This window comes from Heterodontus francisci, chromosome 41, assembly GCF_036365525.1.
Source record: "Heterodontus francisci isolate sHetFra1 chromosome 41, sHetFra1.hap1, whole genome shotgun sequence".
NCBI classification, from domain to species: domain Eukaryota; kingdom Metazoa; phylum Chordata; class Chondrichthyes; order Heterodontiformes; family Heterodontidae; genus Heterodontus; species Heterodontus francisci.
The window spans coordinates 18,305,180-18,328,635 of NC_090411.1; the positions used below are offsets into that span (position 1 = coordinate 18,305,180).

General features: G+C 48.1%; 1 protein-coding gene across 1 annotated transcript; it reads left to right on the forward strand.

The window, feature by feature from the left end:
• The first annotated feature begins 22,063 nt into the window (after window positions 1-22,063).
• On the forward strand, window positions 22,064-22,936 carry LOC137353621 (noggin-like). The gene has a single exon (XM_068019971.1). The coding sequence runs from the start codon at window positions 22,114-22,116 to the stop codon at window positions 22,765-22,767; it is 654 nt and encodes a 217-aa protein (XP_067876072.1). The 5' UTR covers window positions 22,064-22,113; the 3' UTR covers window positions 22,768-22,936.
• The last annotated feature ends 520 nt before the right edge of the window (window positions 22,937-23,456 follow it).

Consider the following 23,456-nt stretch of genomic DNA (forward strand, 5'->3'; position numbering starts at 1 on the left):
TCTGTCTCCTGTTGCCCAGCCAGTTCTTTATCCATCTAGCTAGTACACCCTGGACCCCATGCGCCTTCACTTTCTCCATCAGCCTACCATGGGGAACCTTATCAAACACCTTACTGAAGTCCATGTATATGACATCTACAGCCCTTCCCTCATCAATCAACTTTGTCACTTCCTCAAAGAATTCTATTAAGTTGGTAAGACATGACCTTCCCTGCACAAAACCATGTTGCCTATGACTGATAAGCCCATTTTCTTCCAAATGGGAATAGATCCTATCCCTCAGTATCTTCTCCAGCAGCTTCCCTACCACTGACGTCAGGCTCACCGGTCTATAATTACCTGGATTATCCCTGCTACCCTTCTTAAACAAGGGGACAACATTAGCAATTCTCCAGTCCTCCGGGACCTCACCCGTGTTTAAGGATGCTGCAAAGATATCTGTTAAGGCCCCAGCTATTTCCTCTCTCGCTTCCCTCAGTAACCTGGGATAGATCCCATCCGGACCTGGGGACTTGTCCACCTTAATGCCTTTTAGTAGACCCAACACTTCCTCCCTCCTTATGCCGACTTGACCTAGAGTAATCAAACATCTGTCCCTAACCTCAACATCCGTCATGTCCCTCTCCTCGGTGAATACCGATGCAAAGTACTCGTTTAGAATCTCACCCATTTTCTCTGACTCCACGCATAATTTTCCTCCTTTGTCCTTGAGTGGGCCAATCCTTTCTCTAGTTACCCTCTTGCTCCTTATATATGAATAAAAGGCTTTGGGATTTTCCTTAACCCTGTTTGCTAAAGATATTTCATGACCCCTTTTAGCCCTCTTAATTCCTCGTTTCAGATTGGTCCTACATTCCCGATATTCTTTCAAAGCTTCGTCTTTCTTCAGCCACCTAGACCTTATGTATGCTTCCTTTTTCCTCTTAGCTAGTCTCACAATTTCACCTGTTATCCATGGTTCCCTAATCTTGCCATTTCTATCCCTCATTTTCACAGGAACATGTCTCTCCTGCACGCTAATCAACCTCTCTTTAAAAGCCTCCCACATATCAAATGTGGATTTACCTTCAAACAGCTGCTCCCAATCTACATTCCCCAGCTGCTGCCGAATTTTGGTATAGTTGGCCTTCCCCCAATTTAGTTGGCCTTCCCCCAATTCAAAGGATTTTGTACATGGTGTGTGGGGAATAAAGCACTCTTAATAGTTCAGCTGCCTCGATGAGTGTGTACGTGCGGGAATGCCACTCAATTGCTGGGATGGTGGGTCATCTTGACATTTAACTGGTCTCAACTCAGAGATATCGAGCGAGAATTAAGCTTACAGTACTCCAAGGGCAGGCGGGCGATGTTTTCGTCGTACATTTTCCATCAATTTCCTTTACACAGAGAATCCTTTCAGAAAAACAAAGGCCTTTGCAGAGTGCAAAGGGTATTTAACAAATGGCAACAGGGCTAAAGGGTTTCAGTTCCTTACAGAGATTAGGGAATCTGGGTAGGGGTAGAGGTCACAGGAGGTGGGGGGGACTGAAAAGATCATGGGGGGGGGGGGAAATCAGTGATTGCAGTGGGGTGTTTACAGATTGATTGTCAAGTCTTGGGGAAGAAACATTCCTTGGGGAAGAAACTCCTCCTGGCCCACAAGCAGTGCTGTAAAGGCCCTTACCTGATCAATCCAGCCCTTCTCGGCTCCTTTTGCCCAGCTGGCATGACTGAAAAATAGAAACCTTGGTAAAATGAAGGCTTTCAACAACCAATCTGCCTTCTAAGAGTGTTTTGGTTGTCCACCCTCTCGTCCTGCCTCTGTTAAAACTGAAAGTAGGCGGCTTGGGTTCGGATTTGGCATTTTTAACATTTTAACTTCCTACCCAACCCAAACCCGCCAATTGTTGGGAGTTAATGTTACTCCCTTAGTTTACAGCATAGTAACAGGCCATTCAACCCAGCGCTCCATGCTGGTGTTTATACTCCACACAAGCGGGCGGCACAGTGGCGCAGTGGTTAGCACCACAGCCTCACAGCTCCAGTGACCTGGGTTCAATTCCGGGTACTGCCTGTGTGGGGTTTGCAAGTTCTCCCTGTGTCTGCGTGGGTTTCCTCTGGGTGTTCCGGTTTCCTCCCACATGCCAAAGACTTGCAGGTTGATAGGTAAATTGGCCATTAGAAATTGCCCCTAGTGTAGGTAGGTGGTAGGGAAAATATAGGGACAGGTGGGGATGTGGTAGGAATATGGAATTACTGTAGGATTAGTATAAATAGGTGGTTGATGGTCGGCACAGACTCGGTGGGCCGAAGGGCCTGTTTCAGTGCTGTATCTCTAAAAAAAAGCCCTTTCCCAGCCCTCATCATCCAACTACAGGAATATCCTTCTATTTCCTTTCTCTGTCGTGTGCTTCTCCTTAAATGCACCTGTCCGATATTCAGTAGTAACTTTCAAAAGGGAATTGGATAAATACTTGAAAAGGAAATTTTATATGGAGAAGTATGAGATAAATTTTGTCAGAAGGGATAGGGAGAGGCAATAGTGACTTAATAGCACAGTTCTAAAGAGTGTGCAGGGACAGGATCCTGGGGGGCATGGGCATCAATCTTTGAAGGTGGCAGATCATATTGAGAGAGTAGTTAGTAAAGCATATGGGAGCTTCATAGATAGAGGTATAGAGTACAAAAGCAGGGAAGTTATGCTGAACCTTTATAAAGCTCAGGTTAGGCCTGAGGAGATTTACCAGAATGGTTCCAGGGATGGGGGATTTTGGTTACAAAGTTAGGTTGGAAAAGCTGGGGTTCATCTCCTTCGCGCAAAGGAGATGGAGGGGAGATTTGATAGAGGTGTACAAGATTATAACATGCTTAGATAAATTAGACAAGGAAAAACTGTTCCCATTAGCTGATGGGACAAGGACGAGGGGACACAGATTAAAGGTTTTGGGCAAGAGATGCAGGGGGAATGTGAGGAAGAACTTTTTTTTAAGCAGCGTGTGGTAATGACCTGGAACTCACTGCCCGCGAGGGTGGTGGAATCAGTGAGATTAACGATTTCAAAAGGAAATTGGATGGGCACTTAAGTGAAGTAAACTTACAGGGCTATGGGGATGGAGTGAGGAAACGGGACTAACTGGATTGCTCTGCAGGGAGCTGGCACTGACTCACTGGGACTGACTGGATTGATCTGCAGGGAGCTGGCACTGACTCAGTGAGACTGACTGGATTGATCTGCAGGGAGCTGGCACTGACTCAGTGAGACTGACTGGATTGATCTGCAGGGAGCTGGCACTGACTCAGTGAGACTGACTGGATTGATCTGCAGGGAGCTGGCACTGACTCACTGGGACTAACTGGATTGCTCTGCAGGGAGCTGGCACTGACTCAGTGAGACTGACTGGATTGATCTGCAGGGAGCTGGCACTGACTCACTGGGACTGACTGGATTGATCTGCAGGGAGCTGGCACTGACTCAGTGAGACTGACTGGATTGATCTGCAGGGAGCTGGCACTGACTCACTGGGACTGACTGGATTGATCTGCAGGGAGCTGGCACTGACTCAGTGAGACTGACTGGATTGATCTGCAGGGAGCTGGCACTGACTCAGTGAGACTGACTGGATTGATCTGCAGGGAGCTGGCACTGACTCAGTGAGACTGACTGGATTGATCTGCAGGGAGCTGGCACTGACTCAGTGGGACAGACTGGATTGATCTGCAGGGAGCTGGCACTGACTCACTGGGACTGACTGGATTGATCTGCTGGGAGCTGGCACTGACTCACTGGGACATGTGGCCTCCTTCTGTGCTGTGATGACTTTATGATTTGCAGGGCTCTGGGGAAAGAGCAGGGGTTTGACATTAATTGGACCGCTCTTTCAAGGAAGCAGCTCAGGCACAAAGGGCTGAATGTGCTGCGTCATTCTGTTATAGAATTGTGTTTTATCCCGTTTTCTGAAGCGGGAGGGTCAGGGTGAGACCAAACTTGAACCTGGGGCCTCATCAGTATCTTTCCAGAGAGCTGCAAATGCAATTCAGTTATCCAGAGGCGGCTCGCAGGCATGAAGGGGATCAGTTGGCGCTGGCTGCCACACCGGGAACCCTTGGGAGAGGAGTCCTGGGAGGGAGAACGAGGACCTGGGTGGGGTAAGGTTGGAGAGTGATAATGTGTGCCCACGGCTGTATAATGTGTGCTGTATAACAGGAGAACGTTCCTACTTCCCTCCCCCAGCCCCAGCTGTGTATAAAGGACTGTTTAAAAGAATACTCTTTGCTCTATGCAGCTCTCCAGCAGACCCTTGGAGACCATTGATGAAGCTGCTGGAGAACCCATAAGCCTGAGTTGAGCATGCTCAGTCTTAACCAATTTCCTGGGCAGGACCTGAGGCAGACATTCGGCCCCTCATTAACATGTGCATGGGGCCTAATCCCTGTTTTAGGCGACCGGCAGGGTCGCCTAAACCAATATGGCATCGGACATATTTCAGGCACTGTGGTGAGGGCAGTGGGTGGGGGAACCGCACTGGGAAATTGGTGCTTTGTTGCCCCAGTCTGGGTGGGAGGCGGATGCAGGAGGGCCCGATTTCTTCCCGGAGTATCCCCTCAGCGGCTGAAGGCATCACCCAGTGGGCCTGCGAACCAAACACTCTGGGAACGTTGCGAGTTTGATTCCTGTGGGTTTGAGCTCCTTTCAGCCGGACCAACACCAAATTCACTACCTCAACTGGGTAGGTTGGGAAGGCCAAGGGTCACACAACTTCTCTCAGGACAGATCTTGGTTAGGTATCGAGAGTGGTTCTTCTTGGGGAGAATAGTGGGCCCATGGAACATGTGGTGGATGCTCATTCGTTGAACTGCTTCAAGCAAACGTGTTTCTGGATGGGGGGGGGAAATCATCTCTGACAAGAAGTAAGTACCTGTTAGCATTAGCCAGGTCTCCTGAACGAGTTTGATTGCCAAAGTTGGTCGAAGGGGAATATTCCAGCTTTTTTTTCCCGACTTGGCCTGGATTTTATACCGCTTTCACCTGTCCCAGGGGATTAAGGCCCTGGATTGATGGGGAATGTTTATATTGTGATACTTAAGGCATCACAACTGTGCGGGTCAGGCTGAATGGACGAGTGTGTCTTTACCTATCTGTCATTCTCTGAATGTTTGTATGTACCTTTTTAAATTCCATAGTGTGCGGTTTGATCCTGGATTAGTGTTGATGGGGAATGACCCCTGCTGACTTGGCTAAGGATGGAGTCGACAATCAGCTCTTGTTATCAAAGGACCGTGTTGACGGAATTTGGCAAGGTCTCAACTATGCCATTGTAGCTTTCTGGAACATTTCTGGTGTCGGGATGACCTGAAATAAGTGTATTATCAGAGTGTGGGATGTGGTACAGTGAGAGTGGAGCTTCAGTACTGTCAGCTGGACCTGTTAAACTGGTGGTGACGTTAGACAAAGGGACAAGGGTCAAATGTCACTGCTCTGACACTGATGCAAAGCCTGTGTTTGAGTCTAAACCCGATAAACAGTTCATTCCCCAGCCCCTGCTTCTACACACATCCATCCAAAGTTGTATCCTGACTACTGAGATAGAGTCACTTTCTCGTGGCTTACTATTTCACCCATTTCCAGACTATAACCCTCTCTTTCCATCAAAATCTTTCTTGTCTCTCTGTTTTGTCAATGCTCTGAGTCATTGCCTCTCTGAAATTTTCTCTCTGCTCCATGTAAGCTCCATTTATACCCTGTTCCTATCTATACTATGTTGAAATCAAATGTTATCTCTCTCATCTGCTCCTCAACCTCACCATTTCCAGGATATTGAGAAAGGAAATCGCTAACCTCACTTAGGCTTCCCTGCCTCTACAGAGTTTTAAACCCCAAGCTGCATTTATCTATACACTGTTGTCTTCCCTCTTCTTCCTTACTCCATTCTTTCTAACCTAGAACACGAGCTCCGGCCTACCATTTCAATTTCTCAATTCCTGAATTTCTCAAATAACCAACTATGTGGAGAGACTGGAGAAGCTGGGGTTGTTCTCCTTAGAATAGAGAAGGTTAAGGGGAGATTTAATAGCGGCGTTCAAAATTATGAACTGTTTTGACAGAGTACATGAGAAACTTTCTAGTGGCAGAAGGGTTGGTAATAGAGGACACAGATTTAAGGTAATTGGAAAAAGAACTGGGAGGAGATGAGGAGAAATATTTTTACTCTGTGAGTTGTGATCTGGAATGCACTGCCTGAAAGGGTGGTGGAAACAGATTCAATAGGAACTTGGGAATTGGATAAATACCTGAAGGGAAAAAAATTGCAGGTCAATGGGGAAAGAGCTCATTGGATAGCTCTTTCAAAGAGCTAGCATAGGGCACAATGGGCCAAATGGCCTCCTTCTGTGCCGTAATATACTATGATTTCCATCTGAGTCTGTGTTACTGGCCTATAACTTCCGGCCTTCATGGAGAATCCAACAGGCAGAGAAAAATGTTGGGAAATTTAGCCCTCTTGCTCTCCTCAGGACAGGAGGGAGAGGGTTAGGGAGGATTAAATTTGAAAATATTGGGAGGCCCAGTGCAAGCACACCATATCCCGGTTTAACAGCAGTTGGTTTGGGGTTGGGTGGGTAACACACTCTGGGGAGGCAGTTCAGTGATTATAATATTTAAATGAGGCTGCATACCTCAGATATTATCATGAGTTCAGGTTAAGCAGCTGCTGACTGGCTTTCCCAGGGCTCAGGAAACCAGCAGCTGAAGGGAGGTGGGAGCTGCCAGATCGCTGCTTCTCCAGCAGGGGGAGCAGGAGTGCCTCCCCTTCCTCCCCAGGATAACAGGGCACAGTCTGACAGCGTTCCTGCTACACGATCGACTGATTCCCCCATCACAAAACAGTCTGAACCCCATCACAAAACAATCTGACCCCCCATCACAAAACAGTCTAACCCCCCATCGCAAAACAATCTGACCCCCCCATCACAAAACAGTCTGACCCCCCATCACTAAACAATCTGAACCACCATCACAAAACAGTCTAACCCCCATCACCAAACAATCTGACCCCCATCACAAAACAATCTGAACCCCCATCACAAAACAGTCTAACCCCCATCACCAAACAATCTGACCCCCATCACAAAACAATCTGACCCCCCATCACAAAACAATCTGACCCCCCCATCACAAAACAATCTGACCCCCCCATCACAAAACAGTCTGACCCCCCATCACAAAACAATCTGAACCACCATCACAAAACAGTCTAACCCCCATCACAAAACAGTCTGACCCCCCATCACAAAACAGTGTGAACCCCATAACAAAACAGTCTGAACCCCATCACAAAACAATCTGACCCCCCCATCACAAAACAGTCTAACCCCCCATCACAAAACAATCTGACCCCCCCATCACAAAACAGTCTGACCCCCCATCACTAAACAATCTGAACCACCATCACAAAACAGTCTAACCCCCATCACCAAACAATCTGACCCCCATCACAAAACAATCTGAACCCCCCATCACAAAACAGTCTAACCCCCATCACCAAACAATCTGACCCCCATCACAAAACAATCTGACCCCCCATCACAAAACAATCTGACCCCCCCATCACAAAACAGTCTAACCCCCATCACCAAACAATCTGACCCCCATCACAAAACAATCTGAGCCCCCCATCACAAAACAATCTGACCCCCCATCACAAAACAGTCTGACCCCCATCACAAAACAATCTGACCCCTCCATCACAAAACAGTCTGACCCCCCATCACAAAACAGTCTGACCCCCCATCACAAAACAATCTGACCCTCCCATCACAAAACAGTATAACCCCCCATCACAAAACAATCTGACCCCCCATCACAAAACAATCTGACCCCCCCCATCACAAAACAGTCTGACCCCATCACAAAACAGTCTGACCCCCCATTCACAAAACAGTCTGACACCCCCATCACAAAACAGTATGACCCCCCATCACAAAACAATCTGACCCCCCCCATCACAAAACAATCTGACCCCCATCACAAAACAGTCTGACCCCCCCATCACAAAACAGTCTGAGCCCCCATCACCAATCTGACCCCCCATCACAAAACAATCTGACCCCCCCCATCACAAAACAGTCTGACCCCCCATCACAAAACAATCTGACCCCCCCCCATCACAAAACAATCTGACCCCCCATCACAAAACAGTCTGACCCCCCCATTACAAAACAGTCTGAGCCCCCATCACCAAACAATCTGACCCTCCCATCACCCAACAGTCTGACTCCTCCATCACAAAACAATCTGACCCCCCATCACAAAACAGTCTGAACCCCATCACAAAACAATCTGACCCCCCATCACCGAACAATCTGACCCCCCTTCACAAATCAATCTGAACCCCCTTCACCAAACAGTCTGACCACCCCATCAAAAATCAATCTGACCCCCCCATCACAAAACAGTCTGACCCCCCCATCACAAAACAATCTGACCCCCCCCAACACAAAATAGTCTGACCCCCCCATCACAAAACAGTCTGACCCCCCCATCACAAAACAGTCTGACCCCCCATCACAAAACAATCTGACCCACCCCATCACAAAACAGTCTGACCCCCCCATCACAAAACAATCTGACCCCCCCCATCACAAAACAGTCTGACCCCCCATCACAAAACAATCTGACCCCCCCATCACAAAACAGTATAACCCCCCATCACCAAACAATCTGACCCCCCCATCACAAAACAATCTGACCCCCCATCACAAAACAATCTGACCCCCCCATCACAAAACAGTATAACCCCCCATCACCAAACAATCTGACCCCCCATCACAAAACAATCTAACCCCGCATCACCAAACAATCTGACCCCCCATCACAAAACAGTCTGACCCCCCATCACCAAACAGTCTGACCCCCCCATCACAAAACAGTCTGACCCCCCATCACCAAACAATCTGATCCCCCATCACAAAACAGTCTGACCCCTCCATCACAAAACAATCTGACCCCCCATCACAAAACAGTCTGACCCCCCATCACAAAACAATCTGACCCCCCATCACAAAACAGTCTGACCCCCATCACCAAACAGTCTGACCCCCCCATCACAAAACAGTCTGACCCCCCATCACAAAACAATCTGACCCCCCATCACAAAACAGTCTGACCCCCCATCACAAAACAATCTGACCCCCCATCACAAAACAGTCTGAGCCCCCATCACCAAACAATCTGACCCCCCATCACCAAACAATCTGACCCCCCCATCACAAATCAATCTAACATCCCCATCACCAAACAATCTGACCCCCCCCATCACAAATCAATCTAACCCCCCATCACCAAACAGTCTGACCCCCCATCACAAAACAATCTGACTCCCCCATCACAAAACAAGCTGACCCCCCATCACAAAACACTCTGACCCCCCCCATCACAAAATAGTCTGACCCCCCATCACAAAACAATCTGACCCCCCACCACAAAACAATCTGACCCCCATCACCAAACAATCTGACCCCCATCACAAAACAATCTGACCCCCCCCCCATCACCCAACAGTCTGACCCCCCCATCACAAAACAATCTGACCCCCCATCACAAAACAATCTGACCCCCCCAATCACAAATCAACCTGACCCCCCCAACACAAATCAATCTGACCCCCCCATCACCCAACAGTCTGACCCCCCCATCACAAAACAATCTGACCCCCCACCACAAAACAATCTGACCCCCATCACCAAACAATCTGACCCCCATCACAAAACAATCTGACCCCCCCCCCATCACCCAACAGTCTGACCCCCCATCACAAAACAATCTGACCCCCCATCACAAAACAATCTGACCCCCCCATCACAAATCAATCTGACCCCCCCATCAGAAAACAATCTGACCCCCCCATCACCAAACAATCTGACCCCCCATCACAAATCAATCTGACCCCCCCATCACAAATCAACCTGACCCCCCCAACACAAATCAATCTGACCCCCCCATCAGAAAACAATCTGACCCCCCCATCACCAAACAATCTGACCCCCCATCACAAATCAATCTGACCCCCCCATCACAAATCAATCTGACCCCCCCATCACAAAACAATCTGTCCCCCATCACAAATCAATCTGACCCCCATCACAAAACAATCTGACCCCCCATCACAAATCAATCTGACCCCCCCATCACCAAATAATCTGACCCCCCCATCACAAATCAATCTGACCCCCCCATCACCAAACAATCTGACCCCCCCTATCACAAATCAATCTGACACCCCCCCATCACAAATCAATCTGACCCCCCATCACAAAACAATCTGACCCCCATCACAAAACATTCTGACCCCCATCACAAATCAATCTGACCCCCCCATCACAAAACAATCTGACTCCCCCATCACAAAACAGTCTGACCCCCCATCACAATTCAATCTGACCCCCTTGCAGATCACGGCACTTCGGGTGCACATCCAGGCACCTTTTAAATGAGTTGCGGGTCTCTGCCTCTATAACCTTTGAGGCAGTGAGTTCCAGATCCCCACCACCCTCTGGGTGAAAGAAGTCTTTCCTCATCCCACCTCTAATTTTTCTAGCAGTCACTTTAAATCTATGCCCCCTCATCACTGACCTCTCTGCTAAGGTAAATAGACCCTTCACCTTCACTCTATCCAGGTCCCTCACAATTTTGTACATCTCAATTAAATCTCCCTTCCTCCTTCTCTGTTCCAAGGAGAACAACCCCAGCCTATCCAATCTTTCCTCATAGCTAAAATTTTCCAGTCTTGACAACAGCCTCGTAAATCTCCTCTTTACCCTCTCGAGATAGATCTGTTGCGAGTACACAGGACAACAGTCTTGTTTGTACTGTGTCTTTATTGAACCGCCTTGTGATGGATGCCTGCAGTGAGCACCTCATGGAAGAGGTCACATGACTACGGCAAGCCAGGAGGCACATGAGTACAGTATTGCATTTCTATTCCAAACGTCCCCCTTTCCATACAAGAAAAAGAAGCATCCATTATCATTTACACTGTGAGTTGCGCAAATTACCCATGATGCACACAACTGTTGGCATTGTTACGACCAGGTGAGGAGGGAGGAGGGGGGAGGGGGGGGTCTCAGGTTCCCCTTTCGCCCCTTCTCTGGTTTGACTGCAACAGGGTTTATTCTTTTAACACAGTGATTTAGCTTACCACCCCAGTGAGCACTTGCTCCTGTTCCTCTAATTATAATTGTAAATGAACCAATCAGACAGGTTTTCTTGAGTTTAAACAAGAAAGACAAAAGTTTATTAACCTTATCGCTCTAAACTGGTTAAATTACTAAAATACGCAATGCATCCACGTTCACATTCATACGAGAGGCACACACACAAATAGATACAGAGGGGAAAAGAGAGTTGGGAGGTAGCAGTAAAGTCCATAATAAATGGAATTTAAGTACTGAGTTTCAATGTCTTTAGTTGAAGTTAAAGTCTTGAAGTTCTTGCTGGGCCACGTGCACAATTCGGGCTTGCTTCTCTGGTTCTGACCCTCCCTTCAACAATCTGACCCCACCCAATCTAAGCTTTCATCCAGTTTCACTTGCCAGTAACCATCCTCCACCTCTAGGGTAGTGAAGATTTTTGTCTTTGCAGGTTGTGGCAAAATTCCTTCGATGGTTGGCATGGGGTAGTGAGATCTCCTCAGAGCTTTAGCTAGCTCCTTTCGGTCGATTCATACCCTCAGCTTTGCAGGTTGTTTCACTGTTACCATGCTGCTAATCCAGTCTTCAGGGGTTGTCACTTTCTTGATTACTCCCTTCTTTTCCAGCTCTTCTATCTTGTCTTTGAGGGCAGCTGGAACTTTCCATGGCAGATGCTGAATTGGTCTTACCCTCTCATCTACTTCGAGATGATATTCTCTGGGGAGGCATCCTAAACCTGTAATCACATTGTTGTACTCTAGGATCTGTTCCGCGGTCAATGGTTTAGTCTGCTGCGATACATTGCAAATCTCTTTTTGCACATTGAGGGTTATCAGTCCAAGCTTTAGACTTGCTCCAGCTGAGATGAGTGGCTTTCGCTTGCCGTCTATGATCTGGAACTCCAGATCTTCATTCTTGACATTGCAATGGGCTGTCAGAGTAATTTGTCCCCTCGGTACTGGTATGGTGCCATCATGTAACCTCAACCTTACTTTTGAGGGCTTCATTTTTGGATTGCCACGTTGAGCCACTTTGCACAGGTTTGTGAAGGTCTTGATGTTGCATGATGCGCCGGTGTCTATTTGGAGCTTTATGTCGACTTGATATTCTCCTTCTGCAGTCATCATTCTAACAGTCACAAACCATTTATCACCTCTCTGAAGCGACTGAACCAACCTGTTGTATGTTGTGTAGTGATTCGTCAGGATCTTCAGCTGATATCTCTCCAGTGGCCACCTGTACCTGCTTGTTGTGCTTCCTTCTAGACAAGCACTTGTGAGCAAAATGATTCGGCTTCTTGCAGTGAGAACACTGCTTTCCCCACACTGGACATGCCTTCTTTTCCTGTGCGTGCTCTCAGTAGACGTGCACTCACTGCGGAATCTCTAATGCCTAATACAATATCTTTTAGTTGTGCAAATTCACAGGATTCTGCGAGCTGTGTTAATGCAGTCACATATTGATCAATTGACTCTTTTTCACCTTGGGCCCTGATATTGAACACATACTGGTCATAAGTTACATTCACTTGAGGTTCAAAGCATGCTTTCCAGGGGTTCAAAATTTCTGCTGTCTGTTTTTTTTGTTCTTCAGAGAGATTTAGGATGGAATTAGACTTTGTAACAGTCTCTCCCCAACAGTGATAAAAGTGTAGCTATTTGTAGCTGCTCTGGTTTGTTAATTAAATCTGTCGCAATTTTGTAATTTTGTCACTGCAAGTGGAAAAACTGTTAGTTCTGCTTCATATCACCTTTCATTTCAACCGGCACAGGCAGAGGAAAATTTGCAGCCATTGTGTCTTATCCTGTGCTTTCAGTGTTTCTTTGTTCCTTTTCTGTAGCTTCCTGTGGCTTTTAGCAGCTTTCAGCAGCTCTGAACGTTCCTGTGTTCCTGTTTTAGTAGTTGTGCTTCTATACAACTCTTCAACACTCAATCTCAGCTCCACTCTGACACCCTGTTATGAGCTCACAGTCTTGCTTGTACTGTGTCTTTATTGAACTGCCTTCTGATGGATGCCTACAGTGAGTGCCTCATGGCAGAGGTCACATGACTATGGCAAGGCAGGAGGCACATCATTACAGTATTGCATTGCTATCCCCAACAACATCCTATCTGTAATAAAAATAAAAAATGCTGGAAATACTCAGCAGGTCTGGCAGCATCTGTGGAGAGAGAAGCAGAGTTGGATGTGGAGGTTGGTGGGGTGGAAAGTGAGGACAAGGGGAACCCTGTCGTGGTTCTGGGAGGGAGGGGAAGGGGAGAGGGTAGAGGTGCGGGAAATGGATCAGACACGGTTGAGGGCCCTGGAATCCTCAGTTAAGGAAAAAGGAAGACATATCAGAAGCACTATTGTGGAAGGTAGCATCATCAGAGCAGATGCGTCGGAAATGGAGAAATTGGGAGAATGGAATGGAGTCCTTACAGGAGGCAGGGTGTGAAGAAGTGTAGTCAAGGTAGCTGTGGGAGTCGGTGGGCTTATAATGAATATTAGTAGACAGCCTATCCCCAGAGATGGAGACAGAGAAGTCAAGGAAGGGAAGTGTCGGAGATGGACCATGTAAAGGTGAGAGAAGGGTGGAAATTGGAAGCAAAGTTGATAAAGTTTTCCAGTTCGGGGCGGGAGCAGGAAACGGCACCGATATAGTCATCAATGTACCGGAAAAAGAGTTGGGGGAGGGGGCCTGAGTAGGACTGGAACAAGGAATGTTCGACATATCCCACAAAAGGTCAGGCATAACTAGGACCCATGTGGGTCACCATAGCAACACATTTTACTTGAAGGAAGTGGGTGGATTTGAAGGAGAAGTTGTTCAATGTGAGAACAAGTTCAGCCAGGCGGAGGAGGGTGTTGGTGGATGGGGACTGGTTGGGCCTCTGTTCAAGGAAGAAGCGGAAAGCCCTCAAACCGTCCTGGTGGGGGATGGAGGTGTAGAGCGATTGGACATCCATAGTGAAGAGGAGGCGGTTGGGACCAGGAAACTGGAAATTGTCAAAATGACGTAGGGCGTCAGAAGAGTCACGGATGTAGGTGGGAAGAGACTGGACTGAGGAGAAAAGATAGAGTCAAGATAGGAAGAAATAAGTTCAGTGGGTCTGCCGGGACAGTCCTGTTTGTGGATTTTGGGAAGGAGGTAGAAGCGGGCTGTCCGGGATTGCGGGACTATGAGGTTGGAAGCTGCAGAGGGAAGATCTCCGGAGGAGATGAGGTCAGTGACAGTCCTGTGGACAGTAGCTTGATATTCGGTGGTGGGGACATGGTCCAGGGGGAGGTAGGAAGAAGTGTCTGAGAGTTGACCATGAGCCTCTGCAAGGTAGAGGTCTGTACACCAGACAACAACAGCACCATCCTTGTCTGCAGGTTTGATGACAATGTCGGGGTTAGACCTGAGAGAACGGAGTGCAGCAAGTTCAGAATGAGACAGGTTAGAGTGAGTGAGGGGGGCAGAGAAATTGAGACGGCCAATGTCACGCTGACTGAGTCCTTTGCTGAGTACAGAACATTCAGCGTCAGAGAGGGGAAGGTCAGAGAGTATAGTGAATACACGGCAAGGGGTCAGATCAGAAGGGAAGGGGTCAGAGGGAAGTGAAGGGGAAGAAGGATCTGGAGGGGCATTTGTCCCCATCAGCTGCTGGAGCTTGTGTTCCTTAAAATCTGAACGTTCTGTACTCAGCAAAGGTCTCAGTTTCATTCCCTTACGCTCCCACTTCAATAAATTTTGTGCTCGGCATGACATTGAGCTCTTCTTCCATCGCCTTTGCCTCTGGGCTCACTTCTTTGATCAGGAGTCCTCCCCCCGACCAGCAGACCCATTCACCCGCTTCCAGCATTCTCCCTCTACCTGAACTCCTCCCTCTGGCCTCTAATCCGCTCTTAGAATCATAGAGTTACACAGCACAGAAACAGGCCCTTTGCCTCATCATGTCTGTGCCGGCCATCAAGCACCTAACTACTCTAATCCCATTTTCCAGCACTTGGCCTGTAGCCTTGTCTGCTATGGCGTTTCAAGTGCTCATCTAAATACTTCTTAAATGTTGAGAGGGTTTCTGCCTCTAAAACCTCTTCAGGCTGCGTTCTAGATTCCAACCACCCTCTGGGTGAAAAAGTTTTTCCTCAAATCCCCTCTAAACCTCCTGCCCCTTACCTCAAATCTATGCCCCCTGGTTATTGACCCCTCCGCTAAGGGAAAAAAGTCTCTTCCTATCTAACCTATCAATGCCCCTCATAATTTTGTATACCTCAATCATATCCCCCCTCATCCTTTTATGCTCTAAGGAAAACAACCCTAGCCTTTTCAGTCTCTCTTCATAGCTGAAAAGCTCCAGCCCAGGCAACATCCTGGTGAATCTCCTCTGCACCCTCTCCAATGCAATCACATCCTTCCTATAGTGCGGTGCCCAGAACTGTACACAGTACTCCAGCTGTGGCCTAACTAGCGTTTTATAGAGCTCCATCATAACCTCCCTGCTCTTATATTCTATACCTCGGCTAATAAAGGCAAGTATCCCATATGCTTTCCTAACCACCTTATCTACCTGTGCTGCTGCCTTCAGTGATCTATGGACAAGTACACCAACGTCCCTCTAACCCTCTGTACTTCCTGGGGTCCTACCATCCATTGTATATTCCTTTCCCTTGTTAGTCCTCCAAAAATGCATCACCTCACACTTCTCAGGATTAAATTCCATTTGTCACAACTCCTCCCATCTTACCAGCCCATCGATATCGTCCTGTAATCTCAGGCTTTCCTCCTCACTATTTACGACACCACCAATTTTAGTGTCATCTGCAAAATTACTTATCATACCTCCTATATTCATGTCTAAATCATTAATGTACACTACAAACAGCAAGGGTTCCAGCACCGATTCCTGCGGTACACCACTGGTCACAGGCTTCCACTCGCAAAAACAACCCTTGACCATCAACCTCTGTCTCCTGCCACTAAGCCAATTTTGGATCCAATTTGCCAAATTGCCCTGGATCCCATGGGCTCTTACCTTCTTAACCAATCTCCCATGCGGGACCTTATCAAAAGCCTTACTGAAGTCAATGTAGACTACATCAACTGCTTTACCCTCATCTACACATCTAGTCACCTCATCAAAAAATTCAATCAAGTTAGTTAGACACAATCTCCACCTGACAAAGCCGTGCTGACTATCCCTGATTAACCCCTGCCTCTCCAAGTGGAGATTAATCCTGTCCAATTTTTCCAATAGTTTCCCTACCACTGATGTTAGACTCACCGGCCTGTAATTACCTGGTTTATCCCTGCTACCCTTCTTGAATAATGGTACCACATTTGCTGTCCTCCAGTCCTCTGGCACCCCTCCCGTGGCCAGAGAGGATCTGAAAATTTGTGTCAGAGCCCCTGCTATCTCCTCCTTTGCCTCACACAACAGCCTGGGATACATCTCATCTGGGCCTGGGGATTTATCCACTTTTAAGCCCGCTAAAGCATCTAATACTTCCTCCCTTTCAATGTTAATACGTTCAAGTATTTCACAATCCCCCTCCCTGATCTCTACACCTACATCGTCGTTCTCCACATTGAAAACAGAGGAAAAGTAATCATTTAAAACCTCACCTATGTCCTCCGGCTCCACACACAGATTGCCACTTTGGTCCCTAATGGGCCCTACTCTTTCCCTGGTTACCCTCTTGCCCTTAATATACTTATAAAACGCCATAGGATTTTCCTTTATATTGACCACCAATGTTTTTTAATGACCCCTCTTCGCTCTCCTAATTACTTTTTTAAGTACCCCTTACACTTTCTATACTCCTCTAGTGCCTCCGCTGTTTTCAGTGCTCCGAATCTGCCATAAACCTCCTTTGTTTCCTGATCCAATACTCTATATCCCTTGACATCCAGGGTTCCCTGGACTTGATGGTCCTACCCTTCACCTTAATGTTGACCCTGAACTCTCAATATTTCCTCTTTGAATGCCTCCCACTGGCCTGATGTAGACTTTCCTACAAGTAGCTGCTCCCAGTCCACTTCGGCCAGATCCTGTTTTATCAAATTGAAATAGGCCTTCCCCCAATTCAGTACCTTTTATTTCTGGCCCGTCTTTGTCCTTTTCCATAACTACCTTAAATCTTACAGAGTTATGGTCACTATCCCCGAAATGCTCCCCCACTACTACCTCTACCACTTGTCCAGCTTCATTCCCTAGGATAAGGTCCAGTACTGTCCCCTCTCTTGTAGGACTTTCTACATACTGGCTCAAAAAGCTCTTCTGTATGCATTTTAAGAATTCCTCCCCCTTTAAGCCTTTTGCACTAAGACTATCCCGGTTGATATTGGGGAAGTTGAAATCCCCTACTATTATTACCCTATTATTTTTACACTTCTCTGAGATTTGCCGACATATCTGCTCATCTATCTCTCCCTGACTGTTTGGTGGCCTGTAGTACACGCCCAGCCAAGTGATTGCCCCCCCTTTTGTTCTTAAGTTCTACCCATATGGCCTCATTTGAGGAACCTTCTAAGATATCATCCATCCTTACTGCAATAATTGACTCCTTGATCAATAGTGCAATGCTACCTCCTCTTTTATCCCCTCCCTTATCACGCCTGAAGATTCTATACCCTGGAATATTGAGTTGCCAGTCCTGCCCTTCCCTCAGCCATGTCTCTGTGATAGCAATAATATTATAATCCCAAGTGCTAATCAATGCCCTTATTAGTAAGACTCCTTGCATTAAAGTAAATACAATCCAGCCTTGCATTTTTCACTTGTGCCTTAACAGGTCTATATTTGCTGTGCCTTCCAGACTGACTCAGTTTCTCTTTCATATTTGGCTGTGCCTCATCCCCTTCTGTACCTCCACTCTGTATCCCATCCCCCTGCCAAATTAGTTTAAACTCCCCCCAACAGCACTAGCAAACCCCCCAGCAAGGATGTTGGTCCCGTTCCGGTTCAGGTGCAACCCGTCCAACTTGTACAGGTCCCACCTTTGCCAGAAACAGACCCAGTGATCGAGGAACCTAAAGCTCTCCCTCCTGCACCATTCTCCTCAGCCACGCATTCATCTGCTCTATCCTCCTCTTCCTATACTCGCTAGCACGTGGCACAGGGAGTAATCCAGAGATTACAACCTTTGAGGTCCTGCTTTTTAATCTGCTACCTAGCTCTCTAAATTCTTCTTGTAGGACCTCATCACTCCTTCTACCTATGTCATTGGTACCAATGTGTTTCACGACCTCTGACTGCTCACCCTCCCCCTTCAGAATGTCCTGCAGCCGCACCGTGGCATCCTTGACCCAAGCACCAGGGAGGCAACATACCATCCTGGAGTCACGTTTGTGGCCACAAAAACACCTATCTGCACCTCTTAAGATAGAATCCCTTATCACTACAACTCTTCCACCCCTTTTCCTCCCCTGCTGTGCAGCAGAGCCGTCCATGGTGCCACGAACTCGGCTGTTGCTGCCTTCCCCTGGGAGGTCATCCCCCCCAACAGTATCCAAAGCGGTATATCTGTTTGAGAGGGGGATGGCCACAGGGGACTCCTGTACTACCTGCCTGTGCCTACTACTCCGTCTGGTGGTCACCCATCCCTTTTCTACCTGGGCTGCCATTACCTGTGGTGTGACCACCTCTCTAAACGTGCTATCCACAACGTCCTCAGCATCACGGATGCTCCACAATGAATCCACCCGCAGCTCCAGCTCCATAATGCGGGTAGTCAGTAGCTGCAGATGGATACACTTCCTGCACACATGGTTGTCAGGGACACTGGAAGCATCCCTGATTTCCCACATAGCACAGGAGGAGTGTATCACAGGGCTGAGCTCTCCTTGATCTTTTCATTGAAAACTGTCGGCGAGACATCGGCCATCTCAATTTCTCTTCTCTCCTCACTCACTCTAACCTGTCTCCCTCTGAACTTGCTGCACTCCATTCTCTCAGGTATACCCCGACATTGTGATCAAACCTGCAGACAAGGCTGGTGCTGTTGTTGTAGAAACATAGAAAATAGGAGCAGGAATAGGCCATTCGGCCCTTCGAGCCTGCTCCGCCATTCATTATGATCATGGCTGATCATCCAACTCAGTAACCTGTTCCCGCTTTCCCCCCATATCCTTTGACCCCTTTCGCTCCAAGAGCTATATTTAACTCCTTCTTGAAAACATACAATGTTTTGGCCTCAACTGCTTTCTGTGGTAGCGAATTCCACAGGCTCACCACTCTCTGGGTGAAGAAATTTCTCCTCATCTCAGTCCTGAAAGGTTTTCTCCGTATCCTGAGACTATGACCCCTCGTTCTGGGAACATCCTTCCTGCATTTACCCTGTCAAGTCCTGTTCGAATTTTATATGTTTCTATGAGATCCCCCCTCACTCTTCTGAACTGCAGCAAATATAAGCCCAACTGACTCAATCTCTCATCAAACGTCAGTCCCACCATCCCAGGAATCAGTCTGGTAAACCTTCGCTGCACTCCCTCTATAGCAAGAACATCCTTCCTCAGATAAGGAGACCAGAACTGCACACAATATTCCAGGTGTGACCTCACCAAGGCCCTGTATAATTGCAGCAAGACATCCCTGCTCCTGTACTCGAATCCTCTCGATTCTGGCGTACCGACCTCTACCTTGCAGAGGCTGAGCACCAACTCTCAGACACTTCTTCCTACTTCCCCCTGGACCATGACCCCACCACCGAACATCAAGCTACTGTCCACAGGACTGTCACTGACCTCATCTCCTCTGGACATCTTCCCTCTACAGCTTCCAACCTCATAGTCCCGCAATCCCGGACAGCCCGCTTCGACCTCCTTCCCAAAATCCACAAACAGGATTGTCCCGGCAGACCCATTGTTTCAGCCTGTTCCTGCCCCACTGAACTTATTTCTTCCTATCTTGACGCTATCTTTTCTCCCCTGGTCCAGTCTCTTTCCACCTACATCCATGACTGTTCTGATACCCTCTCCGTCTTCGACGCATCTGCTCTGATGATGCTACCTTCCATGACAGCGCTTCTGAAATGTCTTCCTTTTTCCTCAACCAAGGATTCTCCCCGACTGTGGTTGACAGGGCCCTCGACTGTGTCAGCCCATTTCCCGCATCTCTACCCTTCCCATCCTTCCCAGAACCGCGACAGGGATCCCCTTGTCCTCACTTTCCACCCCACCAGCCTCCACATCCAAAGGATCATCCTCCACTATTTCTGCCACCTCCAGTATAATGCCACTACCAAACGCATCTTCCCCTCCCTTCCCCTGTCAGAATTCCGAAGCGATCATTCCCTCCGCGACACCCTGGTTCACTCCTCCATTACCCCCACCACCTCGTCCCCTTCCCATGGCACCTTCCCCTGCAATCGCAGGAGGTGTAATAGCTGCCCATTTACCTCCTCTCTCCTCATTATCCCAGGCCCCAAACACTCCTTTCAGGTGAAGCAGCGATTTACTTGTACTTCTTTCAATGTAGTATACTGTATTCACTGCTCACAATGTGGTCTCCTCTACATTGGGGAGACCAAGCGCAGACTGGGTGACCGCTTTGCTGAACACCTCCACTCAGTCCGAAAGCATGATTCCGAGCTTCCGGTTGCTGGCCATTTCAACACCGCCCCCCCCCCCCCCCCCCCACCCCGCTCTCATGCTCACATCTCTGTCCTGGGATTGCTACAGTGTTCCAGTGAACATCAACGCAAGCTCGAGGAACAGCATCTCATTTACCGATTAGGCACACTACAGCCTGCTGGACTGAACATTGAGTTCAATAATTTCAGAGCATGATGGGCCCCTCCCCCCCCCCCCACCTTTTTTTATTTATTTATTTTTAAAAAATTTTATTTTAGTTTGCTTCATCATTCATTTTTTTTACCATGTGCTTGCCCACTGTTTTTTTTTCATGTTTGTGCTTTTGGCCAGGGCTGTTCATTATTTAACATTTAACACCCTCTCTGTACTAACACTTTGTCTTTCAGCACACCATTAACATACTGTTTGCCTTTGCTCCATGACCTTCTGGTCAGTTATTCTCTGTGACCTTGTCCTATCAACACCTCTTGTGTTCTTTTTTGTCCCACCCCCTACTTTATTTGCTTAAAAGCGATTACATTTCTAACCATTGCCAGTTCTGATGAAAGGTCACTGACCTGAAAAGTTAACTCTGTTTCTCTCTCCACAGATGCTGCCAGACCTGCTGAGTATTTCCAGCATTTCATGTCTTTATTTCAGATTTCCAGCATCTGCAGTATTTTGCTTTTATTTTAACATCCTTTCTGTAATGAGGTGACCAGAACTGCAGACAGTTCTCAAGTTGTGGCCTGACTAATGTTTTATTCCCGGCCGGCAATGACCAATCTGACCCCTGCGGGCGGGAAACAGCTTCTCACGAGGACCTGCCGTTAAATCGGGCGGGACACGGGCATTCCCAGCACTTGTGGGTTTCCCGCTCGCTGACGGGCTTCCCCACTCATGCCCTATAAATATCAGGACCATTGTGATGAGTGAATGCAGCAGTTTGTCTGGTATTGGCGAACAGTTCCAGGGGCTCAGCATGTTCCAGACCTGTTGCTGTGATATGAAAGCAGGGTCACAGCGAGGGGATATTGCTGGGCCACCCAGCTACAAAGACTGAAGCAGATCGCTGCTGGATGTGAAGGTTAGTTGTTGCTCTGAGGTTGTTTTTCTTCCACGCTGTTGTGTCTATTGACTCTGCAGCCTTTTCACCTGCAGACTCAAATATTTGGCAGAAGCTGTCTGCTGTCCGATCGTCAAGGATGCTGTGATTATATGCGGGTTTAAATGAAGCCTGCAGCTCACACACTCGCCATCGGTGACAGAACCTGTATCATTCCAGATGGCTCGAGAAATTTCCTACTCCTTCCTGGCCCACGTTATCTGTCACGTCTTTCTCCTTTTCTTTGGCGTACAGTCATTGGGACAGGAGCAAAGTCACTCTACAGATGCCCAGCCGCGCAGGACAAGAATGAAGCTCAACCCTCCTCCGCGTGCAGGCTCCAAAGCCGACAGTGCTTGGATCAGAATGAAGGCTTCGAATACTGTTAGGCCCTACTCCCTCTCACTGACCAAAGAACACTATCATTATTCCCCGGGACCAAAGCATCTCAACTCCAAGAGGCTGATGAAGCAGCTTGGCTCCTCTTACAACCCCTTCTGGATGTCGATCAAGGGTCGCTACGGAAACGAGAGCCACGAGCGCTTGATGCTGTTGAGCAGAGAGCTGGCAGCTGGGGCACTGAGGTACCAGCGAAAGCTGTGGCAGGCAGCTCAGCACCTCAGCCTGGCGCCAGCTGGGATTAAAGGCAATGCGACAGAGGCTGCGAGGGCAGCGTGGAGACAGTGGCTCGTGCAGGTGGCCACCTGCCCCCTTACCTCCTGGTGGGTGGACATGGGCACCGTCTTCTGGCCGAGATGGGTGAGGCACACTGACTGTGACAACAGCAAAGCCAGTTGCTCCTGGCCCCCAGGAATGACCTGCACTCAAGCGCAGTGGACACATATCAAGCTGTTGGTGTGGCATTGCTGGATTGCAAAAGAGAGAGTGAAAACATTGCAGCATTGTACCTGGAGACAGATCCCCTACCCTGTCGTTACAGCTTGCAAGTGCTCCTGTGGGTAAACGCCTCTGCGATCTGTTAAAGTAGCCCCTTTTGAGAGCAGCAGCGACGGGCACAATGCAGCCCGTCGACCGACTCCCATCCCTCAAACTGCAGTGTGTTGATGTTTGGGGCACGAATGGGATTAAATAGCACCTTGTATTTGAGATCCAAATTGACAGAGTAGATAACAGAGAAACTTTTTCCTCTGGTGGGGGGAGGTCTAGACCAAGACGTGGGGGGTGGGTGGGGGGGGGGTGGTATTACCTTAAAATGAGAAATAGGCCATTCAGGGGTGATGTCAGGGAGCTGTTGTTCACACAAAGTAGTGGAAATCTGGAACTCTCTCCACCAATAAGCTGTTGAGGCTGGGGTTCAATTAAAAATTTCTAAATTGGGGTTAAAAGATTTTCCTTGTTAGGGTGAGGTTATTAAGGGTTACTAACCAAGGCGGGCAGCTGGTGTTAAGACAGAGATTAACCTCCTCCTGTTCCTACGTTCCAAATTCAGAAAACCGGCTGATTCTGGCCTGGAGTCAGTGGGTGACTGCGATGCCGTTCAGCACTGGGACGTCTGAGGGCAATTACAAAGTAGGGTTGCATCATTTGTGCCCTTAAACAAACTCACTACTGCGTGGGGAGAGTGGAGGTGGGGGAGTGGGGACTGAGCTTCCCAGGCTTTCCCAGGTTTATCCTGCTGATATCTCATCACC

Bases quoted from the DNA above. Each gene is read 5' to 3' on its own strand.
- LOC137353621 (XM_068019971.1), top strand. From the start codon at position 22,114: ATGAAGCTCAACCCTCCTCCGCGTGCAGGCTCCAAAGCCGACAGTGCT.